Genomic DNA, 26,379 nt, shown 5'->3' on the forward strand with positions numbered 1-26,379 from the left:
ATTAAGGGTCAACACGGCACGCAATGCTTTACCAGTTCATTTGTCTTCCGACCCAAGGCAGTTGATACCATTGCCTCTCTCTTCTTTCTGACTGGCTCCGGCGTGGAAAGAGTTAATCTATCATCGGAAAACCGACGAGTCCTAGCACTGCCACTGGCCTTTCAATCTCACGTTCTTCAGCAGTGTCCCAGTCAGTGGTGATAGGATATGCATATATCGGGATGCTGGCCCCATTGTATGCAATGAAATGGCCGTATGCATGCAAGCCTTTTGTGCCGAGTTAAGCAACTCCTTCGTAACACACCAACATAGGTACTCACAGCCAGTGTCGTATACTTCGAGGAGATACTCGAGACATTTTTACTAGTGTGGTTCATCCATTTGTTCGAGTTTTTTCTTGCTCGTCTGCCCACTATGTCTACGACGCCGGTGGTCAACTTCATCACTGGCAACGCCAACAAATTGCGCGAAGTCAAGGCAATCTTAGAGCCCGGCATCACTGTACAGAGCAAGACAGTCAACCTGGAGGAAGTTCAAGGTACGGTCGAAGAAGTCACCCTGGCCAAATGCCGCAAGGCAGCGGAAATAGTGAGTTACTTCCTTCACCGCGAAAATGGGTACTCTGTACGTTTTTGGTATGTGGTAAGTTGATAAGTTATTACGGGGGTTTAGATTCAAGGCCCCGTTCTCGTCGAGGATACTTGCCTCTGCTTCAAGGCTCTCAACGACCTTCCCGGCCCGTACATGTAAGTACTCTCCCAGCCCGAATGACTTGAGCTACTGACTGGCTCTTAGCAAATGGTTTATGGAATCCATTGGCCACCAGGGCCTGAACAATCTCCTTGTTGCGTACGAAGATAAATCCGCCGATGCTGTCTGCACCTTCGCTTATTCGCCAGGCCCCGGTCATGAGCCTATCCTTTTCCAGGGGCGAACGAGGGTGAGTCATTTCGCAAGCCTATGACGCTGAACAATGAAGAAGATGCCAACGTTACACCAGGGCAAGATTGTTCCACCCCGAGGCCCAGCCGATTTTGGTAAGTACTCTTCGTCTTTCTCCATGTGGCTATGGTGCTAATATTAGAAAGGATGGGATGCCATCTTCGAATATGACGGCCAGACGTAAGTACAGCATCGATGAGCCAGACGACCGCTCGCACAGCTAATATGTGATATAGCTACGCCGAGATGGATAAGACCGCCAAGAACAATATCTCCCACCGTGGTCTTGCTCTAAGGAAGCTGCAAGACTGGTTCGCTCAGCAGTGAGCGAGCTAGGTACCTTTGATGATCGGACAAATGGCCAAGAAGTCCCGGCATAGCAAGACATCGGTTGTTTGAGACATCAGTCACTGGTTTGTGCGGTAACGGGCCCGGTTTTTAGACCATCGAGTCTATAGTGTGTGTCAGGTCAGGTTCAGAATAGCTCATCGGGCCCATGGCATACCTGAGAAGTTCGAACTCGCGATACCGGCGGAGGTATTTGGCCCCCCGACGATACGGTTTCAATGATTCATCAGCCGACCTGTGCTTGAATGTCTGACCAATAAGGCGAGAAAGCGCTGGGGGGTCGCGGAACATGGGATCGAAAACGAGAAGATTAGCAGAACCGTGCTTCTGCCTCTCGAAGCCAACGATTGTCAGTGAATGGCCTGCAAACGTATGATTGTTAGCAGAGGATGAAGAGAATAACATGGCCCAAAAGCACTCGCCAGCATGTTGAAAATATATGGGTGGCAGTGTTGTGCATGTCACCTTGGAGGGTTCACCATGTGCTCCCTGCCCGAAGTATTGTTCGACAGCCAACATCAGCTTGGCCTCGGACTTTCCTGGTTCGGAGTCCTTGAATCCCTGAGCCACACATCTACTTCCGTGTCAACTAGTCATATTAGCCTGGCAGGTGATTTGGATCGACTTACGGGATCCCTAGACTGACAAAGAGTGCTTGGGCCTGTAGGACACACAAGTCAGCGTAACAATTGGTTCATGCGCAGACGGGTATCTTGCCTCCGGCGTGCCAATGTACTTGCGAGTGCCTTTGATGCCACCTGTCTCAAGCCGGCCCTGCGAATTGATGCCTTGATCCCATGCCTTCTCGATAAATTCTTGAATCTCAAATATGGTCGGCAAGCGGCCCCTGAATGCATCCTTGCCATGGGCATCAACACCGATGATATACGAAACCATCATCTGAATATTGCGATAGCCGCAAAAACCCCCTATAATCCAATAAGCTTACAGTACTTATAGTGGCTTCTTGAGAACCCAGTACCTTCTTTCTTGAGCTTCGACACGTGTTGAACAGCTGGGTTGCATAAGTAGGCGTATTGCGTTGATTTGCTCTGTCGAAGAAGCTGCTCTAGAACGGATATGACTCCTTGAGCAGGTTAATGTAATTCAGTCGCCCAGCTTGCATGCAAACTCACCATCACTTTTGACCTCACCGCCGCTGTGGAGGAGGGAAACTAGCCAGTCCGGCATCTGTTGCTCGTGGGCATATTTGCCCAGCTCTGCTTTCTAAATGGTGTCAGTTAATTGTTCAAGGGAGACACTCGGGACGAGGGATATACCCCAAGACGCTTCTCCCCCTCCTTGGCCTTTGGTTTAGCGGGAGGCATTGACAGAATATTGTTCCATTGCCCAACGGCTGCTCTCTTTTTTCCCACTGGAAGGTCACTGGCAGAGTGAACGACGGATGACGAACCAGAGGCAGAAACAGTTGTTGGGCCCGAAGGTTCAATAGTAGCTTGGGGTTTGGGGGAGTCTGTACTCTGGCGTTCTTCCTCGAGGTGGAGGTCCATGTGGTAGTCAATCTCGGCATGAGAGACGATCTCACCACAGCCCTCAACAGTACACTCTCCAAAATGCTCCTGCGGGGCCCGGACACTGGATGGGAGACGTTGAGAGCCGTCTTCCTCTGGGTGCAATGTCTCCATGTGCTGAGAAGCGGTTAGCACGTTAATCTGGTTTTGTATCATAGCACCGCAATATACTTGCCAACAGCATCTCGTACTCTCCATTGCCAGCCTTGCCACAGAAAGGACACACCATGCTGTTTTCCATGACAGGCGAGCTTGAGATAATACTGACGGACAAATGGACAGGCGGAAGTTGCTGGAAAGGGTAGGAAGTTTGTATATACTTGAATGATGAGCAGGGTGAGTAATGCAGCAAGCATCGAGCTATCACTGAGATGTTGAAGGTTTGCGTTGGCTAGGTAAACAAGAAGGAAGGCTATTGTTTATCCCAAACAGTCGCTACTGCATGAAGCATGGGGGTGGGGAATACCGGACGGCTAAAGGCGGTTCACACAAAGCAAACACGAGTCGGGGTGTCCTGCACAGGCGAGGAAAGTATCAGACGGGTGTCTTTGTCGCTTTCCACAACACGCTTAGGAAGTTGCCAGGGTGTGGAAGATGAGGCGTGTCGGATCAGGGCCCCTTGGTTTCGTGATGGGACCTTGCAGCGGCCGAGTGAGCTGAGGTAAGGCAAAGAAGGACCCTTTCGTTCAAGCTGCAGCACCAGCACCACCAGCACCAGCACCAGAACTTGCAACCCGCAGATGCACGGTTGTACTGATTTTTATGCTTGTTATCAGATGTTTTATGCAATTCTGTGGCCTCTCTGATGCTCAGACACTGTACGGTATCTGAAGTAAGCGTACACACATGGAAAGTAGCAGGAGCTGTCGGGTTGCAGAATGGAAGGCTGACAGGGCAGTCAGTCTTCATCTAGACGAGTATCTTCTACATGAGAATGCATTTGCCTCCTTCGGCCGCCTCGCCTGGATTCTGGGCCTTTTCAATCTCGGCAATCAACAACTCAAAGGCTTTTCCTACATTCTCGTTGTATCGTGCGCTCGCCTCAGTCCAGCCACACTGGATCTTCTCCGCCACCCTCTTGCCCTCCTCAGCGCTGACCTGTCGCTGTTCAGGACGGAGGTCGCTCTTGTTTCCAACGATGACGATGGGGACCGACTCGGTGCCCTACGAGACACAGTTAGCCAGTTTGTATTTGCTAGCAACAAGAATCACCTTACAAGATGGTTGAGAATCTTCTCTCGGATGACCTGCACCATCTCGAAGGAGGGCAAGGACGACACCGAGTAGACCAGCATATAGCCATGGATGCCGATAAAGTGCTTTGAGTTCAGAATGCTGTATTCATCCTGTGAGTTGTCTCGTCAGTCACACCTGTATCCTGTCCATGGCCTACAACTCTTGGACCGAATGCATCGCCTCCATATCTCTTGTATTGTATGCAGCATTGTCATGTCGTTGCCGCCGGGGCCAGAGATGCAGAGGAGCAGAGGGGTGACATACTTGGCCAGCTGTGTCGACAATCTCGGTCGCAAACTCCTGGCCCTTATACCGGATGGTTTTGCTGAAAGTATTCTCAATGGTGGGGTAGTAGCTGTCGACGAAGTGTCCGTCTACAAAGCGGACTGCAAGCGATGATTTGCCTGTGCGCAAAGGAGGAGGAAAGATTAGCAGGATATACGTCATTGATCCAGCCCAACAACATTCAACCTTTGTAGGATAAGGTCAAGGGAAAGAGGGGTTCGCAGGCAACCATAGAGGATATTACATACCGACTGACCGACTGCCAACGATGGCCACCTTCCTGTTCTTTGGTGCCGGCATTTATCTGACCGAGGGATTGTTGGAGGTGGAGAGAAGGGTGTCGTATGCAGTACCACACGCGCACTCTCTCTTTTTCTTGCAAGTTTCTGTCGAGGGAGAGGAAAGTGGATGCAGTTGCTTTTCCCCCAAAAAGCTTGTGAAGAACGCTCGACCCGTGCCGGCATCAGTGCCGGTGCCAGCGCTGCAGTGGTATGCTGTTGCTTTGTGCAATACGCAGGGGAGAACGCCGTGCTTATGGGGGGAGGGAGCAGAGAGTTGTGGTTGGAGGCACTGCGGGCCTGGGCTGAGGCTTCGGGGAAACAGGACAATTGTCGCGGTAGGGTCAAAAGAACAAGCAATGAAGTAATGATAAGATCACAACAAACAAGGTACCATAACCTTGGTTGTGAGGAACAGGGGAAACAAATCCCAAAACCACCCAGAATATTTAGTTAGGTAAAGGTAGGGAAATAGATGGGGGAAAGAGTGATTCGCAATAGCAGAAAGATGTGAATGAGGAAACCAATACTAGAGGATGCCTTGAACCACATTATGTATACATGTCACTGGACTACACCAGCCTGACTTGACGCAAACCCCAGAATGCAGGCACATGCATATACCAGAGAGGGGACAGACTGTTCCCTTTGCCCCTCTGCTGGTATGTACAGTAGTGTTGCCTAACATGGCCAAAGCCTCATGCGACTACCTTTGACAGTGCTGTTGGGGCTGGACAAGGCCCATTTACTCGCAAGGTACGGTGCCTAAGCATACTGCAAGAATGTAGACAGTGGGGTTACCTAGCTGCAGCTGTATGGAGCTGCTTGGCTCGTCATTGAGGTGCCGCTCTGGGTACCTAGATACCTAGACAGGTAGGTTAGTACGGATAGGTAGCCTGGACACAGGTCTATCAAAGGTACTTCAATTTGCGGGGACAAAGACTGCGTGCAGGGTTCACTGGTACAGCTATTGCTGCAATAAGCCCCCTATTATCTGCCTGCCGAAAGCTCGCTCTAGAGTGCCCAACGTACACTAGAAAGCTCTGGTCGAGATCTACTAGTTCTCGCATCACTGCATTCGGTCTTCCCTTCTTATAAAGGATTGGGTATCTCCACTCTCGATGCCAACCTGTCCAGTGCAACATGGCACCTTTGAGCACTCAACGTCTCCTGATAGCATGACTCTACTTAGTTCTGTTCATAAGGCGCCTATGCCTGATGTTAGTCCTGCCAGACCATAAAGGTGGATCAAATACCCAATAACGATTGTCATCGGCGTCTATCACTAAACTGGTATATCAGCCTCTATCTGACGGCTTCGGTGTAAACATTTAGCTGTCAATATATCCCCCACTTGCATACCCGTCGTGGCCACTGCTGCATCGTCGTCGTCAAACTTCCACCGCCTTTAAAATGATCCCTGTCTCGCCGCCTGCTCGAAATGGGCCTCTCATCACCAAAAATCTACTCCCATTCGTAACCAATGTACCATTCCTAACCCACCGCGGACCATCCCACATCGGTCATGATTCGTGAGAGACTGTGACCCCAGTACGCATCGACGACATTGTTTTCCTCTGCAGTTCTCTGGGGCAGCCTCTTGTCGCAAGTCTCACCTGAGAAGGATACTATAGTCCCAGGGTCTCCGCTCTTCCTTCGTCATCGTCATCATTCTGATCGCCGGTATCTCTGCCGGAGCTCATTGACGAGATTTTGCAGACTTGTTGTCAGTTCGTCCGTGTCGAGCTTCTGATGCAAAGACATGAACTCTTCAATTGAATCGAGCAAGTACTTGGTTCCTTTTCCGTGGCTCTTTTCCTCAAGTCGTCCTCGAACCTGGCTACCGAGTGACAAGTAGCCCAGCAATATAGCTAAATAGCCGTGGGCCACGGCAATTGAGGTCTTCTCAACCGAGTCGGCCTGTGCTGATTAGTGTCATTCCAATCTTCTGTCCTTGCGGAGACTTACAGTGTCCGCCGATTCGCGGTTCTCCAGGTAAACATCAATCAACCTGTCTAGGGGTGACTCGTCCCGTCCTTGCCAAGAGTCCACCGACCGTCGAGTAGAGGGACAATGCTCGGTGGTGTTGATCATAACTCCCAGCAGCAGCATAAGTGTCTCATAGACGTCCTTGGAGAATGCCCCTTGGCGAACAGAGTGCTGCAGAAGTCCAAACCCCACAACGCTGGCCTCAGCTAACTCGCGAAAAAGTTCCCCCCGACTGAACGCGCTCGCCGCGGCGGGATTGTTGTTTGTTGTGTTCAGGGCCAGCTTTAACGCTGTGGTCTCAAAGCCGCCAAATTCCTGCATGGGTCGCGCCATGGCTGCGGTTAAGATATCTGCGACTACGGGGAGATAAAGCTCGGTCCATCGAGAGCCAGCGTCTGATTCCATTGCCGCAATTGAGTGGCCTTCCAGGAGAGAGAGCGCAAGCCCGCCCACCGTCCCTTCAATACCCTCTGCTCGGCTTTGCTCCCAACCCTTCTCTGCGAAAGCGAACAGATAGTCTGTAAGACCAGCTAGAATGTCACGAATTGCTGGGCTGTCGCCGTTGCACAGCACCGAGATAGCCTTTAGGGCGACCATTTGTGGCGACAGAACTGTAGGTGGCGATCCCTTCCATATGTCCAGTTGCTGTATTGTCGACTTCAGCGCACGTAGAGATGACTGCGCATTCCTAGATAGATTGGATTGGCGTTGACTAGCGATGCTTGTGATATCCTCGTCGAGATCGAAAAGTCTTGAGGCTAGTTGCGCAATGCCTTCTGACTGTAGCTGTGGAACGAGGTGTGGAACGGAATACGACGTGAAGAGAACGAGAAGAACGGACAGGAGGATGAAACCACTGACAAAATCCTCTTCTTGGCCAATGGCCTGGAACAAAGCATCCTTGGCACCTTGGTCGCGGAATTGACGAACAAATGTCTTGTCCCTTAGCTTGCTTGCCAGCTCGAGCAAGGCATTGCGCCTCGAGCGTGCCGACGGTGATTTCGGCGGTTGCGGTGTGCCAACTCTGTCAAGTAGGTCAGCCATGCTGTCAGCGAAGCGGTGATTAGCACCAGCCTGTCTTAACGCATGAATATCAATGATGCCACCGCCTTTCGAGGAGCTTTCTTCCTCAACGTCCTCCTCCTCCTCGAATGCAAATGAAGCCAGCTTTGACATGGTCGGGGCCGGACTCAAGTCGCGTTGACTACCATCAATGCCTATTTGGCTTCCAAGGCTGTCACCTCCAGACTCATCTGCTTTCAACGTTCTTTGTTGCCCATAGGTAGACCTCAGCTTCCTGGTACTCGATAACGCTTTGGGTCGTATCGAAGGTTTCGGTGTCATATCTACAGACCTGACCGGAGTGGAAGGTGAGGCTTCCTTCGCCCTCAATCCAGCGAGAGATACTTCAGAGTCGTCACCCGAGTCGGATTCAGAGCTCTCTTCTGTCTGTGCTACTAGCTGATCGATCAAGCGAACGCGCCTCGTCTGATGTGGTTTCTTCGGCTTCGAAAGTGATAAGTCCCTGACGACTGTGCTCGATTTTGATTGCATAACGGCCGGTTGTGGAATGGATGGTTGTGGAAGGGCTTGACGTATTTGCAAATTCGTCTCGGTCATGCGCAAAACTTCGGGCTCAATGCGAGAGCGTAGAGCAGCTGGACGTGCTTCGGTCTCCTTCTTAGTCGTGAGTTGCTCAAGCCCTTGCGCGACAGATTCCTCCTTGACAATGCGCACAGAGTTCAAAGTGCTTGAGGTGAAGGGCGGTTTGGCACGACGGATATTCGAAGACACCCTCGCTGGTGGTGAGATGGCTGAGGGTTTGCTGTCAATCTTGCGCGTGCGTTCGGTCTTGGTAGTAAGCGCGGCAGACGTTTTCCTCTTCTTCGAGTTACTCGACCCGTCAGGCTGGGATGCGATGGTATCGGTAGGGGGCGCATCGCGTCGAGGTATTGGGCGGTGGACAGGTTCATCATCGGGGGGGTCGTACAAGTCGTAAAGGTGATCGGCGGAAGCTGTAGATGCTTTCGCGATTTGTGTGGTATCGGAGGCACGTCGTGAACCGTTAGACAAGTCGAGAAACGCGTGAATGGGTCGCTTTCGTGATGTCTTGCCATACGTTGTCGTCTTTTTGCGCTGCACGCTCGGCCCCTCTCTCGTAGCCATCGTGTGTCGCAGCCTAGTACAGGTGCGTTGACGGCTAGCTTTATGCAAGTTTCCAGGAAAATCCGTTGGTAGTAGGGAGGTCGCGGTGACAGTTGGTGTGCTCCCTGCAGGAGGCGGAAAGACGAGGTAATCGCGGGCTTGGAGGCGGGGGTGATGAGACGGGCGCCGGTGTTTCTGGTAGGCGTGGGGTTGTTGTTTTCTGAGGGCAAGGCAAAGAAGGCACAGCGGATGGACGGGTGTTGTTGCCAGGCGGTGTTCGACGCGGAGGCGAGCTAAGGAGGCACTTGTAGATGAGGTACCAGAAATAACGAGTTGACGCTGCCTTCAAGTGCCTTCATAAAAGGCTGCAGGCGCAGTGTTCAACAGAGCCTGCGCTGCACGGCTTGTAAAATGTGAGAAGGGCAGTTAAATTTCACAGGAGGAGTTCGTTTTGACGCATTGGACTTGATTGACGGTTGACGTGAGGTTGTTCTTTTCGAATTTGTTCATGAGGAACAATCTAATTACAGGTTTCGAGTGTGGCGCTCGGCGTATGGTAAGCAGCAACGCAGCGGGTTCTACTTTCCGTCTGGGTCACATCTCCTTCTCGCTGTGGTTGCCCAGGGATGCTCCTGCCGAATTTGTGGATATCAGATTCGAGAAGATACGTATCGGGGCGTTATGAGGCCCATGTCTTGTCGATAAACTGTCTTAATTACATATATGTAAATGTATATACAGCAGTCCCACATCTCACTCTGAATTTGGGGCACTTGGTGATAGATAAGTCAGTGTCCTGGTATGACTTCGAACCCCTCCGCAAGGTATGTTAGTTTAGAAAGAAAGACCCCACACGACTTATCTATCCCCATCTTCATCTTGCCATTGACCTGCCCACCTTGTTTCCCACTTTTACATTTTTATTACCGATTGGCTCGAGGTACTCTGGACTTTGTCCGACCAAAGTAACGGTAGACGGCGAGCTCCATTCCAGAGTGTCTCGTGATACTCTGGCTGAACCCTGGGGGCTTCCCTGCGCATTTTAGGTATATCGGCCATTGAACATTCGAAGGCTCAAAGGCGGCTGCTTTTTTCCTCCCCATTCTTTAACTTCAATCCTCGAGTGGTAGGCCGCTTTTTGTTTATTTTTCTTCCTCTTGTGAAAAGATTGCGATAGCATAACCGCAATTTCTGCACCCCTTCGATCCTGTGCCACAGGGTAGACCAAGTCGCGGCTTTGGACGATCCCTGAACTTCAATCCTGCCCCTGCAGCCCCTCAAATACCTCTTTATTGTCGTCCTTTCTCAAATCCCTCCCTACATACGTCGCTTGGAAGCTCTCACTCAACATTGTCTAATTCAAGCCACAGTCAAACTGTTCCAAAATGTCTAGCCAAGACCCCAAGTCCGCCGTCGGCCCCTTGTACCGCTCAGAAAGCCAGAAGCCCACGGCAACCGTCTCCACCGAGATCAACTCTGACAACGTTATTATCTTGCCCCAGACGCCCCAGCTTATTGCCCTCCTCACGTAAGTAGCACACTTCATGATGCGATTTCAAATTTGCTTTACCAAATCAGTTTCGGCACTAGGGTAGCTACTTCAAGGCCAATTGTATTTGTCGGGTGCTTGAGGTCGCCTTTCTGTCCCAGTATCACAGTTGACTTACTCGTCTGGACATAGAATCATCCGAGATAGGAACACTGAGCGTGGTGACTTCATCTTCTACTCCAATCGCATCATTCGCCTGCTTGTCGAAGAGGGTCTGAATCACTTGCCCACCGTCGAGCACGATGTGACAACGCCCATTGGTAGGACCTACTCTGGTCTTATGTTTCAGGGCAAGATATGCGGCGTATCCATTATGCGCGCTGGCGAGGCCATGGAGCAAGGCTTGCGGGACTGCTGCCGCTCTGTGAGGATCGGCAAGATTCTGATCCAGCGTGACGAAGAGACGGCGCAACCCAAACTCTTCTACGACAAGCTGCCAGATGACATTGCCCAGCGCTGGGTGCTTCTTTTGGATCCCATGTTCGCCACCGGCGGTTCCGCCATTATGGCTGTGCAGGTTCTCAAGGCCAGAGGTGTTCCCGAGGACCGTATTTTGTTTCTGAACCTTATTGCCAGCCCTGAGGGTATTCAGAATTTCACCGCCAAGTTCCCCAAGCTCAGGGTTGTCACGGCATTTGTTGACCAGGTAAGCACGAATCAGCCTTGAACCGGACAGACGCAATAGACTAACATGTTTTTTAGGGTTTGGACGAGAAGAAGTGAGTTCGAGTATTGTGATGCCTCCATATCTTTGCTAAGATGCTGTTACAGCTACATCATTCCCGGCCTTGGCGATTTCGGCGACAGATTTTACACCGTCTAAGTGGGCTGGCTCTAGCTGCCCAGGGATCATCGTGCTCGCCTGGAACTCGGATCGTCACGAGATCTTGCTCGGCTGCTTCCGCAGTCCCCTTGTGACCCAAGACTTGGATCCTGCCTCGTAAACGAAGTTCGTCGTACGTCAGAACAAAACACCTGACCATCTAGTATTCGTCATCATCTAAATCAACACCCTCGCCTCCGTATCTCTGATCGTCATCGTCGTCGTCGTCGTTCACCGGTCGGCTTGGGGGTGCGCGGCGGGCGCTAGGGATCTTGCTTTGGCTTCCGGCTGTGGGTCCTGCCTCCTTGGCAACGGCATCTTTGATGTGTTAGTTGTATACTCTCTACTAGTCCCGTGGAATGCAGATGCGCGATGTGTATTGAGGAAGCTAGTATCAAACTTACCTGCTGCGTCTACCCACTCGCCGTACACGTCAACAGCTGCCGAGAGGTCTGGATCGTTTAGCACTGGCGCCCAGATAATAGAAGGTATAAGAGCTCACAGTTGATACTGCACTGGAACATTTGACCGCATACCCTGCAGTCCAGTGAACCGACACCCGCTTTCTTATCTAGCTTTACAGCAACGGAGTCTTCGTGGTTGCAGAAGAGGCATGTGAATTTGGAGGGGAGGGGATCTTTCTGTAACACACATCAGTGACTGAAACCTGGCGTGGCGTAGCGTAGGCTACCTTGCAGCCTTGACATTCAAGATGCGTAGACAGAACACAAGGCTGTGAATGGACGGACCTTCTTGGGACCCTGAGGCTTGCTAGAACTCTTGCGCTTGCCCATGATGTAGTCTCTGCGCTCAAGTTTGGTACTGGGCCTAGTTGGCGCGTGTGATAACGCAGAGCGGCTGTCCCTGCTGCTATACGCAGGCGCAGGCGCAGGTTGACAATTTAGATTCGGAAGAGGTGTAGGCCGAGGGGGCGCAAGTGCCAAATAAGAGGTTAGTGACTTAGGTGGTGAAGTGAGGTCAGGCAGGCAGCAAGGTGCAGTCGATTGCGTGGCGTAATAAGACGACTGGGTCTTTTCCCCTTTTCTTTGGCACTGCAGTGTATGTCCTCGTCTTCTAACGAAAGAGCGCTGGACCTCCTCCAGTCAACGGAGTTAGAGAGATGAACGTTGTGAGTAGATTTAGACAAAACCTGGAAGCCTCTTCTCACGCGACAGATAAGCAGAGCCAGTCTTATCGGAGGAAGAAGGCGGGGTGGCTGCCCCAGCCACACTTGCGGTCTTAGGTAATCACGCAATTGATAAGTCGTCTCAGTTGGTGGGGTGTAAGAAGACGGATCATTGAGTAGATTGTGTACGGAGTACCTACCTACCTACATGGTGACCAGATGCGTCTATCTTACACTAGATAGGCAGTTATCGAAGGGCTAGTTGAACCTGGGTAGGTACCCGAGATACCAGCAGTACCCCCTACCATGATGCCATGCTGACTTGTTGCCATTCTTTTCAAGTTTATGCAGTCTCATCTGGCCTAAGCGATGACTTGCTGGCACTGGTAGTTTGGTCAGGAGAGTGCCACGCTGATTCGATGCAACGATGCCCAACCTGTTGCGCCGAGGTGCTCCATTCAAGAATGGACAGTATCTATTATCCTGTACCCATATATCCGTAGTTGTTATTAATCTACATAGTGTGTGACAAACGGGTTGCCTATTCGTAAGTACTGTACTCTCGGCTGGCTGAGGATTACTTGTCTCTCTGTGTCTCAGGACTATCTTGAACGTTGGGGTCTGCACAAGTCGATGCTGTTTACGTATCTGCCGAAGCACGCTATGTCTAATATATCACTGCACGCGGTGTGGTTCTCCCCTTACGGGCGGCCCTGTAGCTCCGCTACATCTCCGAACGTCGCCCCTTGACAAGCATCCGTTACTAATGATTCTTATCAACGGCGCAGGTAGTAAAGTCAAAGCCGAATAGTGGCATCACAGTCTGCTCGACCTAGCGAGGTGGAAAATAGTAATAATGCAGAGGTACGGGCCAGGACTTGTTGGTATCTTGGCTCATCAATTTGTTCAACCCAGGCTAAAAGACAAGGCAAGGAAGGTCAGGTAGGTAGGTTGGCAAGGTTCCCCACCAGAATGATGGACCCCAACACTGTAAACCTAAAGTCGCTGTATGGCGAGCTACCCCTGACGCCACTTCATTCCCCCCTCACCTTCCCCCACCTCCAGTCAACCCCAAGCATGCGCGGCGCCTTCCGACAGGTCATGGGATCTCGCTCGGGGCGTCGTCCGTCTGCGCTTCTCGCATCTCTCTCGCCCTTCATGCTCTTTACTTCATATCCGTTCCTTTTTTTTGCATCCGATAGAGCTATCAAACATCCTTGACTAGTTACTAGTGGACCAGCCATCGGTGGTCACCGACTTGTCTTGTCTCCCCTCCCGCCCCCTACTCTGTTCACTTCTCGACGCCTGTCGTCTTTGTCCTGTCTTACTTAGACTCGCCTCTGACCTCTCTGTTGTCTTGATTTCTCCTCTTCCTACCTAACCTCCTACCCTCCTCGTTCATCTCCCGTCTCCCCTCCTCTCATCCGCCGCAGTCACAAAACTCGTTCACTTTACTCCCTCACCTCTAGACGGCACTCATTGGAATGTTACAATAAACGGAAAGCACCCAGCCACACGTTCAGACCCTTGTTGTCCTTTTCTCAAGCTTTCATTGTCCCCGTGTTCTCGTGCTATAGAGTGTCATTTAGAAACTGATCGTCATGAGCGACCAAACATCCAATGACGGCTCCTTGGCCGAAGTTCTGAGCTCCCTGAAATCCATCCAGCAGACACAGTCTGACCTGGTGGCTGCTGTCGATTCGTTAAACCAACGATACCAACAGCTGACCGGTGATGCCGATGTCGCTGCACTCGGCCCGAGTCCATCCCTTGGCGAGGCCCCCGAGAGACCCCACACCCCCGGCCGTCCCGAGACTGGTGCTGTTGGTGACTTGGCTCAAAGCTCCTCATCCGACTTGAAGTTACAGGCTCCAGCTGTGCCTTCCTCGCCCAGCCAGCGATCAGGCCTCACCTCCCGAATTATTTTAACGTACGTTGGCCACCTTCTCACCCGTCCCGGCTCGCCATTGTCTAGTCTCTGACTTTGTTGAGCTAGGACGTATCCAAAGCAGATTGGTATCAACCCGCTTCCCATGAACTGGGGCAAGGCAGATCCCCACGCGCGTGGACCAGTTGTCGTCTCCCGGTCCTCGGCCACGATTGGAAAACGTAACGGTCTGTAGACTTGAAATTCCCCCTAAGCTATGTAATGAGTGCAGATCTAGCTGACTTTTGATGTCTGCCATTAGCTGTTGGAGGTAAGTAATTGATATCCCTGCGTTGGTTCGACTGCGTTGAACTAACATACATATCCAGCCCAGTGAGTATATCAAGAAACCACAGAGTCCTTTGTAGCGGAAGATACAGAATCATTACGCCCAGAGTGTGCGGCTAACAATGCGATGCGCAGCGGCGGCTCTTATTCCATCTATTATGCGCTGGCCGTTGCTAGCAAGCAGCTCAATCTGGAGCATAGGTTAGCCTATAAAGAGTCTACCTCGGTCTTCTACGTGAGCTCACTCATCTCAGACCCGACTTTACCAACACGGAGCCTGCCGCCAAGATTGGCCCGTTTCCCCAATGGGGAGACCCAAAGAAGATTGTAGCCATGGATCCTTGGGGTCATCTAGCCCCGTGGCTATTCAAGGACACCATTGAGAAGCAGAATGGTAAGGGACAGCCCACCCTGGTCACATCGGCGAACCATTCAACTAAATTCCATTGATAGTCGACATTCGCCCAACGATAGCCATCACAAAGGCACACATGAAGGTGCGAAGTTGCGTACAACAAAATTTGCCTTCATGGTTAACATGTAGTAGCTTCCTGAGCTAGAAGAAAGTGTAAAGAACGGCCGATTGTAAGCGAAGAGGCCCATTATAAATTTATTCGGACAACTGATCCGGTGGCAGAATTCCCGATGGTAAAGTCTGCCTCAACAACCTCGGAGAGCTTGCTGTGACCAAATTCGCCGTTGAACCAGTATGTAGAAATCCTGACAATTCAGACTCGCGATGAACTGACAACACTCTACCAGGTCTGGTACCTCCCTGGGGTGGCCGAGAGATTTGGAATCGGTATGTTGACGTCTGCACCTTTGGACCAAATACTGACCGTGGACAGACGAGGGCGCTCTGAGGCGATCTCTCTTTGAACACACCGGTGGTAGCTACCCCGAAGTCAGCAACCCCCTTTTCCCAACCGTGGTGCGAGTTCTTCTACTAACAGGTGGTAACAGCTTATAACCCGCAACGACATCAAGGTGTTTTTGCCCCCGATCGGTGAGCCACCATAGCCATCAGGTGCCTTGGTCCGAACATAAAGATGGACTGATCCTTGAATTGATTAGGGGGGCTTACTGTTTACTGCTTCGGCGACCCGGCCAAGATGTCTGATGAGTCAGTGCGGCTGGCGCTGCGCATCCACGACGAGGTTTGTGAGCTGCCCACTGCATCTAATGCAATTGCTCACCGTTGAATAGTGCAATGGCAGCGATGTCTTTGGTTCTGACATCTGCACCTGCCGTCCATATCTCATCTTCGGCATTGAAGAGGCAGTCAAGGAGGCCCAGAACGGCGGCAGTGGCGTTGTCATTTATTTTCGAAAGGAGGGCAGAGCCCTCGGTGAGGTCACCAAGGTGAGCAGTGCTTTAACTAAGTTCTGCAAGCATACATTGCTAACCTTTTCGTAGTACCGTACGTGTTTCCCTGATCATCGCGTATTGTCCAATTCGTGTGGAGAATACAAGGGGTGTCGGGATTGGTATTATCGTGTCAGCTCTGCTAACTGACCTTGCAGTCGTGTACAATGCTCGCAAGCGGGGTGAAGACCGAGCATCCGATTACTTCAAGAGGACAGAAAACATTGCGGGGGTGAAGGACATGCGGTTCCAGGCGCTGATGCCTGATATCCTCCACTGGCTTGGCATTCGTAAAATTGACAGAATGCTCAGCATGAGCAAGTGAGTAGCTGCCATTGACCCGTAAAGCTAACAGTGCTGACGAGCATACCACCAGCATGAAACACGATGCCATTGTAGGACAAGGGTAATTCAGCTGTCTATTTCCCGGTAGTAGCTCGAGCGATTGCTAATAAGTCCCCAGAATTCCCATACATGAGCGTGTCGAACTGCCCGAAGATTTGATCCCGGCGGACTCCCGGGTCGAGATCGATGCAAAAATCACTGCTGGTATGCGGATATACAAGAAATCTTGATCAAATTGTGAGATGCTGATTTCATATTTGCAGGGTACTTCACTGCCGGCAAGCGCATGACGGAAGAAGAATTGAGAGCTGTTCAAGGCAGAATGTGGGAAGAGTAAGTACCCTACCATGCTTCCTTCTGTTCTCGTTCCGGCCCGGTGGGTGCAGAAGATGACTGACGATGTTGTACTCGCAGTCTTGACCATTAGAAATTGCCGGGCGAGCCCTGGGGTGAAAATGCTTCTTGCAACCGATGATGGAAACGCCCCTCCAAATGAGACATATGCGTCATTGTCGATCCCCGGATAGTTGGGCCGACAAAGGAGAAGGGTGTGTTTTCGCCCTGGGTCGTATTGGTGATTGGTGGGACGAAGCACGAGAAGAATGACCTTGGAACGCGAGCCCGCTGGCCAAGCCAGAAACACTGTAGCCCAGAGGCATATCGGCAAGCAGATTACCCAGCGTAGAATGAAACTGGCCAAGAAGAAACCAATGGGAGCAAGTTACATGCCTCCATCGGGGGTCACTCCAGCAATCTGTGTATGCAATTGTAGACGGGAAGACCAATTAGACGCATCGCTGCGAGTATACAATCAACGTCCAAAAAACCATATGTGAATGATGATGTATGAGCGATGGAGTCCTACCATTTGATTGCGAAGAAATCAGACCGGGCTAGACCCAACCTCGTGTGTGCATGCTGACCAGGGTGGGCGTCGCGATGCAGATTCCCATGCGGATATACTCTGACACACTGCAGCAACTACGTCCTTAGCGAATGCCAACGCTCTTCCTTGACCGGTCCAGCAGTGCCACGGCGGGCGGATTGAACTCGAATTGCACGAGAATGAGCGGGAACTGACGGGAACTGGACGAAGAAGTGGTTGGCATCTCCACAATAGCTGCATGCGTGACGCCGGTCATGCATTGGCTTTGCGTATAAGTGCCCAAACAGAAGCTCACCGGCCCATACATGACCAGACACATAGTAGTTGGGAGCCGGGTTCCTCATCAGGCACCCGCCATGTGGCCCAATGATGGCAAATTGAGACTTGTCAGTGGAAAACGGTTGCCCCCCTCCCCCAGAAACCGACGTTCCCATCGGGGATCCGGACTCGACTCGATTGATGACTTGTTGATAATGCACATGATGCCCGCCAGATGAAAGGGCGGGGGGCTTGCAAAAGATAGCACCATGACTTCTTATCATCCCGCACGAGCAGTCATTGCAGTTTTGCAAAGACGGCTGCACCATCAAGACTGGCAAATTGCGTACCCAACCGTTACGCACACATAAGCAAAGGCCAAGAGCAAGACGGGCATATTGCTGATATCAACATCATGGCTGCCGTTCCCCGGGACTTGCGAGATGCGAATGGTGTGCGCCGGAGAGAATCATCGCCACGCCCCGATCGCCAACGCCGGCCAAGACTACTGAGAGCCAGCGCAACGGAGCCAACTATCACAACAACATCCAATGCCAGTCGAGGCGATATATCGAGTCCGCAATCGTCCCAAAGGGCGACCGAACTACTCAATCGGGTGGCCATTTACTCGGGCCAGCCCCATGATTACTCGCCTACTTCGGACTTAGTGCCACCGATGGCCTCACTCAGCACTGAAGAGATGGCTGTTCCGACAGCGAACCGTGTACAGTGTCATCGGGAACACCATCCTTGTCCGTGAACTCTCGCCACCTCTCCAGACATACCCCAGGCAATTTGCTGACGACCATTGGACAGACTCGAACGGCTATTTCAGCTTTCCCAACTTTGACGCTTGGGACGGAGAGCAGCGGAGTGATGACAAAGAAGACCTCTGACTTGGATCGGGCCAGGTGGTGAATATATGCCTAAAGACGAGGCACGCCCGAAGGGGTGTAAAACAATAGCAACAGCAACAACGGACCACGTTATCCGGCAACTCAGTGTGAAGTCACAGCCACCTTACGGAGAGGTCATGTTGCCAACATGGGCCAAAGAGATGGGCGACGAGGTGGCCAGTAAGCGGTCGAGTGAGCGCTAATTAGTATCGAGCACTTTGTGGTGGATGTAGAGACGGGATCAGCCGGTAAACACAGAACGGAAGAATTGCTTTCGGGGCGCCGTCTGGAGTCGGCCAAGATAACGAGGTTGACAACCTGCCGTTGGCGTGGTGAGACTAGATGGTTCTAAGTCAAATACACAACATCACCCGGGACAGATAAATGTTTCCATTGTAAGGAAACCGAGGGGGGAATATATCGACAGGCGTCCGGGTTTGAAGAGGTTGTTTCGCAAGGTAATCAATCATTAGTGCGGAGTATCCATATTTCAACTTGAAGAAAAACCACAGCATATATAAATTATTTAGTTATATGGAATGACTTAGCGATAACCAACGGGCGTTGCAGTAAGAAGTCGTCGTGGGTGAACAACTGCCCTGCGTGCGCAATCGAGCGCGAGTACAACATACGACTGGGAACAGGGCTGGCTCACTTGTCTCCACCACACCAGCCACATTGGGGCGCCGAAATGCTCTTGCCGACAATGTGTTCCACACTTGAGATCTAGTCCAAGTGGGGTATTTGGGGCTCGCTCCTGTGTCATATGAGTGGGCAAACTTATTTATCACGTGATATACTGTGTTAAGCAAGAACTAGGATAGTTGATTATTGCCACAAGTGCACTGTTCACTGATAGCAGTGGGGAAGGGGCTGGCACAGTTTCCAAGACTAATCGCACGGTAGGCTGGTGCCTCCAAAGGGTGTATTACATAATTCGACGGGGCACACTCGCTAAGAATTTCGAGCCACACAATACTGCGACTTGAATTTTATCACCAGCCGAAATCACCACCCCTCCATATCTTTCAACCACCCAACGTTCATCCGCCAGACAATTAGCAGCCGCCCAAAATGGCTGTTGGAAAGTAAGCAATCTACAGTCCGAGACCGAACTTACGACAATACGTTTTGCGCGCGCCCGCGCGTCATGTTCTTGCCTGTCGGTCGATATGGGCAGTCAGTCGCTGACCATCTTTCTTCTACTGCAGGAACAAGAGATTGTCCAAGGGCAAGAAGGGTCTCAAGAAGAAGACCGTGGACCCCTTCACCCGTAAGGACTGGTACCAGATCAAGGTAAGAGTTGTGCTCGCGAATTCGCAGTTCCATAGGCATGCATTCGAAGATTACTAACAAAAGGTTCTAGGCGCCTGCCCCGTTCAACGTTCGCGAGTGAGTCCCACCGCCAGTCCGAAAAGAAGATTCGATACAAATACATCAACGAGAGCGGAGTGCCAGAAAAGCCATGGCCATCGAGATCAAGATTGCTGACATAGTGCGTAATCTAGTGTCGGCAAGACTCTGGTCAACAGGACCACTGGTCTGAAGAACGCCAACGATGCCTTGAAGGGTCGTATCCTGGAGGTGTCTCTGGCGGATCTCCAGAAGGACGAGGATCACGCTTTCCGCAAGGTTAAGCTCCGCGTTGACGAGGTTCAGGGCAAGAACTGCCTGACCAACTTCCACGGCCTCGACTTCACCTCCGACAAGCTCCGCTCGCTCGTCCGCAAGTGGCAGACTCTTATTGAGGCCAACGTCACCGTCAAGACCACTGATGACTACCTCCTCCGCCTCTTCGCCATCGCTTTCACCAAGCGTCGCCCCAACCAGATTAAGAAGACGACATACGCCGCCTCTTCGCAAATCCGTGCTATTCGCCGTAAGATGACTGAGATCATCCAGCGCGAGGCTTCCACCTGCACCCTCACCCAGCTGACCTCCAAGCTCATCCCCGAGGTTATTGGTCGTGAGATTGAGAAGTCCACCCAGGGCATCTACCCCCTTCAGAATGTATGTTTCGCTTGCTTCCACTTGCACGATGTTCGACCATGTGAAGCTAATATATTTGTCCTAGGTCCACATCCGTAAGGTCAAGCTTCTGAAGCAGCCCAAGTTCGATCTCGGCGCCCTGATGGGTCTCCACGGCGAGTCTGGCACCGACGACCAGGGTCAGAAGGTCGAGCGGGAGTTCAAGGAGCGCGTCCTGGAGGAGGTTTAAGGAATCAGGCCCTTACATGATGGATGCTTCGGCAGAATGGGACTCTGGCTCTATCGGCTGGGAAACAAAATCGGCATTGTTTTAGGTCGTTGCACATGGCGTAGCATTAAGGCGGCTGCGGGTCTAGGTTACCTCAAAATGGTAAATGGTCAATTCTTCAATACACCGTGCCGGGTGTGTACGCAGCCTCGCTTCCGAATCATGATGGCAAGACTTTGGGTTTCGGGATCCGATTGGATGGAATTAAAAAGGCGTCATGTGGAATGGTCGGGTTCGTTTGGTATTTGGTTGCGGTCCGCCGTCGACCAGAGGGCGGTTCTTGCAATAACAATGCAATTGGGTTCCCGAAGCTGGAAGAGCTCGTCCGCCTAGTGACTAGGTATATAAAACGCCATACAATCCTCCTAACCACATGAAGCATTGTACACATTGCTCTCGAAATGAACCTGTGAACGCCTGTCTGCGCTGCAAACCCCTAAATTATTGCGTAAGGTATTTGGGGTTCTATACTCTAATGTATCCTTCCATCGGCCGATCCGAAAATGTTGGTACGTCCCAAGGCGGACGTCCTCGGCATAAGTCGAACTTCTATCTTGCTGGCCTGCGCCTAGATACCCCTCACAGACTACAACTGCCCTCTTACACTGCTTATGAACGACAATTGCCACCAATCGACCTCGTTCTTGCGCAATGTCCTGAAGTGGTGCACATTCACTACTCCTGTTCCTTCAAGAACTCGACCACAGCTGCAAGGTAAAGTCAGCCTGCAAACACGACGCTAAGGATACCGAATGCCTTACCTTGGCGAAATTCCTCCGGCTTCTCAGATATGCACCAATGCCCCGCATCAAGATCCACCAGTCGGAATTTGGGAAAGAACTGCCCAATGATGGGTAAGACGTCATCGGGAACATACTTGCTTTTGGTCCCTCGGACGAACAGAGCGGGCTTCTCAAACCGTACCTTTGTCGGATCCTTGAAAGGGAAGTCGCCCATGTGGTTCAAGGATCGACTGATGATGTCCAACGGCACGCGGAACTTCTGCTGTGGCTTACTGGGCTCTGGTCGGTAGAGATTTCCAAGGAGAAACTGGCGGATGGGAAGGGACTGCACAACAGGACAAAGTCAGCTTGGCGAGTTGCAGTCGGTTGATTCGGATAGCCTCACAGTTTCATACTCCTGGAGGATTTGATCTGCCTCGGCTTGCCTGGTGATATCGGCAGCTTCAATCTTCTTCAGGGCTTGGATGTATTTGCTAAAAGAGCTCTCCAGCACGGCATCAACTGGCGCGTTATCAACCGCCACAATGTTTTGCACAAGATCCGGAGATTTCAAAGCAAGAGTCATGGCGGCTTTAGCACCCCTTCAGACGTCCATTCCTTTTAGTGTCCACCTCAATGGGGCTCTGTGGGACATGAATATACTCACATTGAGTGCCCGATGACAGTAGGTTGCTCCAAGCTATGCTGGTCTATGAAACCAGCAACATCGTTGGCCATATGGAGGTAATCATGTTGTCTATCATGAGGCGATTCGCCATGGTTTCTAAGATCCTGATCTCCGTGTCAGCGGCTAATTTCAACATGTACCTGGATTAGGAGACTGACCAACGCATAGACTGGTCGGCCTAAGTCCCGGGCAAGAACTCTATGGAGCAATTAGCAGCCACCTCACAAACAGAAAGGCTCAATTTTCTTACTTGCTGATGGTTCTGTTATTTTTCTTGGAACCAAAAAGCCCATGGAGAAAGATGATGGGGCTTGAAGAGGGCCCTGATCCTGGCTTGCTGGGCTCATGGAAGTCATAAGATAGGTTCGGTGTTTTTAGACTGTACATGCACCGAGTGACACCGGAGAACTTTAAGGTGCTCGCCAGAACGGAAGCCTGTGGTCGGAAGAGTGCCATCGTGGGCTACAAGTATGATTATTAAGGTAAAAGCATTGTTGACTGAGCATTGTTCATTCATTGGTCTACATAGTGACAGTTTCCTAGGAGTGGGTCATAGTAGACACCAAGGGTAAATGTTTTTGTGAAGCGTGGGCAAAGTGGAGTAAGGAATCCAATGGGCCGAAATAGGCAATATTACTACGCAAGGGTCTTACTTAGCCTACAGCAGCAATAAACAACCTACACTAACAGAGGGGGATAAGGAAGGGGGTTATTATTAAAGTAGGCGATATGGCTGCGTGCGCCTGTGCCTAAGTAGGGAAAATAACTAGAAATACTCTAGTAATTTCTAAGATAGATTTTATTACAATAGTAGGGATTATAATAGTTAATTTATTAATTATTATATATATATAAATATAGTAAAATCCTATAGAAATAAGGAAATCCCCTTACTTCTTAGTTAGAAAATCCTAGGCTAATCCTAGTAATATTATTAGTAAAGTTACCATTAAATTAAGGCAATTTTACTACTTATTTCTTAGTAATTTACTATAAAGTAACTATATATATACTTAGTAGCTATAGGCTTATAAATATAGAAGATCTAGCTTTACTATGAGTAAAAGCTTAATATACTTATTAAGTATAAAATATAAGTAAAATAGTTAGTATAAAGATTTTTATCTTCTAGCTACTAATAGTACTTAATAATAAAGATATATAGCTATAGTTATAATTTTAAGCTATAAGATCTTAAGTAATTTTATATTAATATATATAAAATATATCTTTAGTTTAATAATTATAGTAATTTACTTAGTACTACTATTTTAAGCCTAGGTATATACTACTAATAGCTTAATAAAGATATTATAATTAAAAAGCGTATTTATAAGTTACTTAAGGCGTAAGATTTCTTAGTTAGCCTTAATAACTTTTAGTATAATTAAGTATTTATTTAATAGTATTATAAGGAATTTTCTTATTATTAACTAAATAGTATCTTAGTAGTAGCTATATAAGTAGAAATTATATATAAGGCTTATTACTTAATTTAAGATTATTATTACTAAGTAGTATCTTATATAGCCTTATTTAAGATTATAAAAGTCTAATACTAAGTAATTACTTAGTATTATATTTATAACTAATTTATAAGGTTAATAATATATTTACTACCTTATTTTACTAAGACTATATAAATTATAGTCTTATATTATTATAGTCCTAACTTAACTTAAATATACTTTATATATAGTATTTATAATCTTTTTTAAACTCTTAGTACTTAAGTAGCTAAAACGCTTATATTTAGAGAGTTAAAAAAATACAATATAAATAAAATACAATACAAATATATATATTTGTATTTTTTTTCTAACATAATATAATATATGTATTTATATTTGTATTTTTTACTTTACATAATACAATACAAATATAAATACATGTATTATATTATGTATTTAATATAAAAATGTAAAAATAAAATACAAAATTCTTAATTTCTATATATATTAATATATACTATAATAAAGTAATATATAAAAATATAGTAATATAACCTTATTAGTATTATTATATATATTAGTTAATAATACTAAGACTTTTAACTTTATTACTATAAAAAGTATTTAAAAGAATATTAATAATATAATATTTCTTTACTTCTTTAACATTATAATTTAATATAATATTTATATTACTTTCTTTTTACTTATAATAGCTAAAGCTAATACTATACTTTATAGTATTACTAATAGTGTTTTATAATCTAATAAACTAGTAATAGTAATAAATTAAAGATTAAAATATAAAATAACTTACTTTAAAGTCTTTAAAAGTACTATTATTATTATTAATAATCTTATTATTATAGATCTTATATAATAATAGCTTTAAAGTATTAGTAATTATAGTATTTTTATTATTTATAGTAATATTATATAATATACTATAAGAGTTAAATACTTCTTAAGTATTAATATTTTACTTTTCTTATAATTATAATTATTTACTTTTTATATTTTTTAAGTTATTTACTAAACTAAGATATATAAAAGAAATAGAACTATTTATTAGCACAACAGGTAAGCTAGTCTCTTAGATAGAGAATTCTAGCTTAGGAGAATATAAGAGAGTATATCTCTTATATAAAGATATATCCTATAGAAGTAAGAATATAGGCTAAAAGGGAGATATAAATACTTATACCTAGGGTAGGTAAATAGAGAATATAAGGATATATAGTTAAAAGAGAGTATAGTAGTTAGATTATTAACTATTTACTTGCTTAGAGAAAGAAGAAAAGGAAACTAGAAACAGGAAGAATTCTAGCCTATATATAGCTGTACTTAGCTTACTAGAATATTCTATACTTACGTAAGCTACTTATAAATTAACCCTTAGTTACGTAACTTAATAACCTTAAGTAAATAACCCTGACTTAAAGTAATAACCTTATAGGAAAGATAGAGTTGGAAAGTAGGATCTTAAGAGATCTTAGACATTCTAGTACCTTCTCTAATCTTCTGTTAATTGCGTAATTAGATATACTTACAAAATTAATATATATATTAATCTACTAAGTTAGTAGATTATAAATATATATATATCTTATATATATATAACCTCTATAATAGAGGAAATATAAGATAAAGAAGTATAAGAATATTAGAGATATTCTTACTTCTAATACTATTTAATCTTCTATTAAGTTACCTAAATCTATAATATTAGGATTAGTAGTATTATTAATTATAGTATTTATAGTATTATAATAGTTAACTTTTTCTTCTAGGTCTAAGTACTTCTTGTACTAAAGTAGACTTAAAGATATAGTAAAATCTATTTAGAAACGTTTTATTTATTAGTAATTATTATAATATAATATTAGTAGTAATATATTAATAGTGTTAAAAAGTAAAGATTTAAATAATATTAATATATTAGTAAAATAAATACTTACTTTAATAGTAATAAGTTTTATTAAATAAAGTATATAATACTAGCTTAGTAATAATAAAGTATTTAAATATTATACTTATAGTCTAAAGTAATAAAGTAAGTTATATAATAATAACTTAAATATAGTATAGTAATAACTAATAAGACTTAAATAGAGGTTAAGTTAATAAAGGTTAAGAACTTAGTAAACTAAAATAACTATAAGCTATATATATAGTAATTAGTAAGTAGTTACTAACTATATAACGTATATTTAATATTTATAGATAATAAAGGTAAAATAAGGTTTATAATAAGAATAAACTATATAGTTTATAAAGGTTTAAAGTATAATTATACCTTAATAAAAACTAATATATACTATATAGCTATAAGGTATAATATATATAATAAAGATATTTTAATTATAAAAATTAAAGACTATATAGATATAGATTATTTTATAATTATAAGTATAAAGTAAAAATTAAATAATTATAAATTAAATATATATTAAATTATTATAATATTAACTATTGCCTAGATATTAGTGTAAAGGTATATAGCTAAGTGCCTTAACTAGGAAGGGTATAGAAGGTAGGTCTATTCTATTGTCTAGACTTTTTACTAGAGAGTCTAAGATTTTCCCCCTCTAGCCTAGACTAAATAGGTAAATAGTTACTAACGTATTACTAAGGTTTTACTATAGTTTCTATATAACCCTTATCTTAACACCCTTATAATTATTCCTCTTCCTAAGGCCTTAGTCCTTAAGGCCTTCTAAGGCTTTATTATTTATAGCGTTTTATTATAGCTATACACCTTACGTTCTCTAGTAATCTTACTCTAGCGACCTGTTACTAACTAATTATTAACCTAGCTAGTTAGGGCCTCCCTTTAGTATTATAAATACTTTTATACTTAGTATTATTTTACTAAGTAGTTACTTTTATTATCTTATTCTCTTTTACTAAAGTCTTTTTTATATTATTATTACTATTTACTAGTTTTTTTTAGACCTATCTTTTAGGTATAAAAAATTCTTCTTTTATGTTATAGCTTTATTATTATTATAATTATTTCTTTGTGTATACCTTACTTTTATTT

General features: G+C 46.8%; 9 protein-coding genes across 9 annotated transcripts; 4 read left to right on the forward strand and 5 right to left on the reverse strand.

The window, feature by feature from the left end:
• Nucleotides 1-414: 414 nt before the first annotated feature.
• On the forward strand, nucleotides 415-1,269 carry GLRG_03307 (Ham1 family protein; the record flags this gene model as incomplete). The annotated part of the gene is made up of 6 exons (XM_008093992.1): nucleotides 415-588; nucleotides 673-746; nucleotides 796-940; nucleotides 1,001-1,037; nucleotides 1,089-1,122; nucleotides 1,179-1,269. 6 exons carry the CDS (start codon nucleotides 415-417, stop codon nucleotides 1,267-1,269), a joined length of 555 nt encoding a protein of 184 aa, XP_008092183.1.
• A 76-nt stretch (nucleotides 1,270-1,345) lies between these two features.
• On the reverse strand, nucleotides 1,346-3,063 carry GLRG_03308 (peptidase family C78; the record flags this gene model as incomplete). The annotated part of the gene is made up of 9 exons (XM_008093993.1): nucleotides 1,346-1,394; nucleotides 1,448-1,652; nucleotides 1,713-1,864; nucleotides 1,920-1,951; nucleotides 2,008-2,219; nucleotides 2,273-2,377; nucleotides 2,427-2,517; nucleotides 2,571-2,939; nucleotides 3,049-3,063. The coding sequence occupies 9 exons, from the start codon at nucleotides 3,061-3,063 to the stop codon at nucleotides 1,346-1,348; spliced, it is 1,230 nt and encodes a 409-aa protein (XP_008092184.1).
• A 683-nt stretch (nucleotides 3,064-3,746) lies between these two features.
• On the reverse strand, nucleotides 3,747-4,643 carry GLRG_03309 (Ras family protein; the record flags this gene model as incomplete). Its single annotated transcript, XM_008093994.1, has 4 exons — nucleotides 3,747-3,986; nucleotides 4,040-4,168; nucleotides 4,323-4,462; nucleotides 4,592-4,643. The coding sequence occupies 4 exons, from the start codon at nucleotides 4,641-4,643 to the stop codon at nucleotides 3,747-3,749; spliced, it is 561 nt and encodes a 186-aa protein (XP_008092185.1).
• A 1,646-nt stretch (nucleotides 4,644-6,289) lies between these two features.
• Nucleotides 6,290-8,776, reverse strand: GLRG_03310 (uncharacterized protein; the record flags this gene model as incomplete). The annotated part of the gene is made up of 2 exons (XM_008093995.1): nucleotides 6,290-6,541; nucleotides 6,590-8,776. 2 exons carry the CDS (start codon nucleotides 8,774-8,776, stop codon nucleotides 6,290-6,292), a joined length of 2,439 nt encoding a protein of 812 aa, XP_008092186.1.
• A 1,364-nt stretch (nucleotides 8,777-10,140) lies between these two features.
• GLRG_03311 (uracil phosphoribosyltransferase) lies at nucleotides 10,141-11,127 on the forward strand (the record flags this gene model as incomplete). The annotated part of the gene is made up of 4 exons (XM_008093996.1): nucleotides 10,141-10,283; nucleotides 10,437-10,950; nucleotides 11,007-11,023; nucleotides 11,076-11,127. The coding sequence occupies 4 exons, from the start codon at nucleotides 10,141-10,143 to the stop codon at nucleotides 11,125-11,127; spliced, it is 726 nt and encodes a 241-aa protein (XP_008092187.1).
• A 160-nt stretch (nucleotides 11,128-11,287) lies between these two features.
• GLRG_03312 (uncharacterized protein) lies at nucleotides 11,288-11,921 on the reverse strand (the record flags this gene model as incomplete). Its single annotated transcript, XM_008093997.1, has 4 exons — nucleotides 11,288-11,445; nucleotides 11,532-11,579; nucleotides 11,630-11,768; nucleotides 11,877-11,921. The coding sequence occupies 4 exons, from the start codon at nucleotides 11,919-11,921 to the stop codon at nucleotides 11,288-11,290; spliced, it is 390 nt and encodes a 129-aa protein (XP_008092188.1).
• A 1,933-nt stretch (nucleotides 11,922-13,854) lies between these two features.
• Nucleotides 13,855-16,605, forward strand: GLRG_03313 (GTP cyclohydrolase II; the record flags this gene model as incomplete). The annotated part of the gene is made up of 20 exons (XM_008093998.1): nucleotides 13,855-14,183; nucleotides 14,250-14,368; nucleotides 14,443-14,451; nucleotides 14,510-14,513; nucleotides 14,604-14,669; nucleotides 14,723-14,862; nucleotides 14,922-14,965; nucleotides 15,025-15,053; nucleotides 15,106-15,175; nucleotides 15,231-15,270; nucleotides 15,317-15,372; nucleotides 15,432-15,474; nucleotides 15,543-15,625; nucleotides 15,675-15,830; nucleotides 15,885-15,888; nucleotides 15,992-16,154; nucleotides 16,210-16,239; nucleotides 16,297-16,382; nucleotides 16,442-16,511; nucleotides 16,593-16,605. The coding sequence occupies 20 exons, from the start codon at nucleotides 13,855-13,857 to the stop codon at nucleotides 16,603-16,605; spliced, it is 1,554 nt and encodes a 517-aa protein (XP_008092189.1).
• A 2,687-nt stretch (nucleotides 16,606-19,292) lies between these two features.
• On the forward strand, nucleotides 19,293-20,436 carry GLRG_03314 (ribosomal S3Ae family protein; the record flags this gene model as incomplete). Its single annotated transcript, XM_008093999.1, has 5 exons — nucleotides 19,293-19,306; nucleotides 19,430-19,514; nucleotides 19,585-19,610; nucleotides 19,727-20,228; nucleotides 20,293-20,436. The coding sequence occupies 5 exons, from the start codon at nucleotides 19,293-19,295 to the stop codon at nucleotides 20,434-20,436; spliced, it is 771 nt and encodes a 256-aa protein (XP_008092190.1).
• Nucleotides 20,437-21,150: 714 nt separating this feature from the next.
• On the reverse strand, nucleotides 21,151-22,341 carry GLRG_03315 (uncharacterized protein; the record flags this gene model as incomplete). The annotated part of the gene is made up of 6 exons (XM_008094000.1): nucleotides 21,151-21,182; nucleotides 21,237-21,543; nucleotides 21,604-21,799; nucleotides 21,865-21,989; nucleotides 22,044-22,083; nucleotides 22,136-22,341. The coding sequence occupies 6 exons, from the start codon at nucleotides 22,339-22,341 to the stop codon at nucleotides 21,151-21,153; spliced, it is 906 nt and encodes a 301-aa protein (XP_008092191.1).
• Nucleotides 22,342-26,379: the final 4,038 nt, after the last annotated feature.

The sequence above is a fragment of the Colletotrichum graminicola genome (genome assembly GCF_000149035.1).
Source record: "Colletotrichum graminicola M1.001 genomic scaffold supercont1.9, whole genome shotgun sequence".
Classification (NCBI taxonomy): Eukaryota; Fungi; Ascomycota; class Sordariomycetes; order Glomerellales; family Glomerellaceae; genus Colletotrichum; species Colletotrichum graminicola.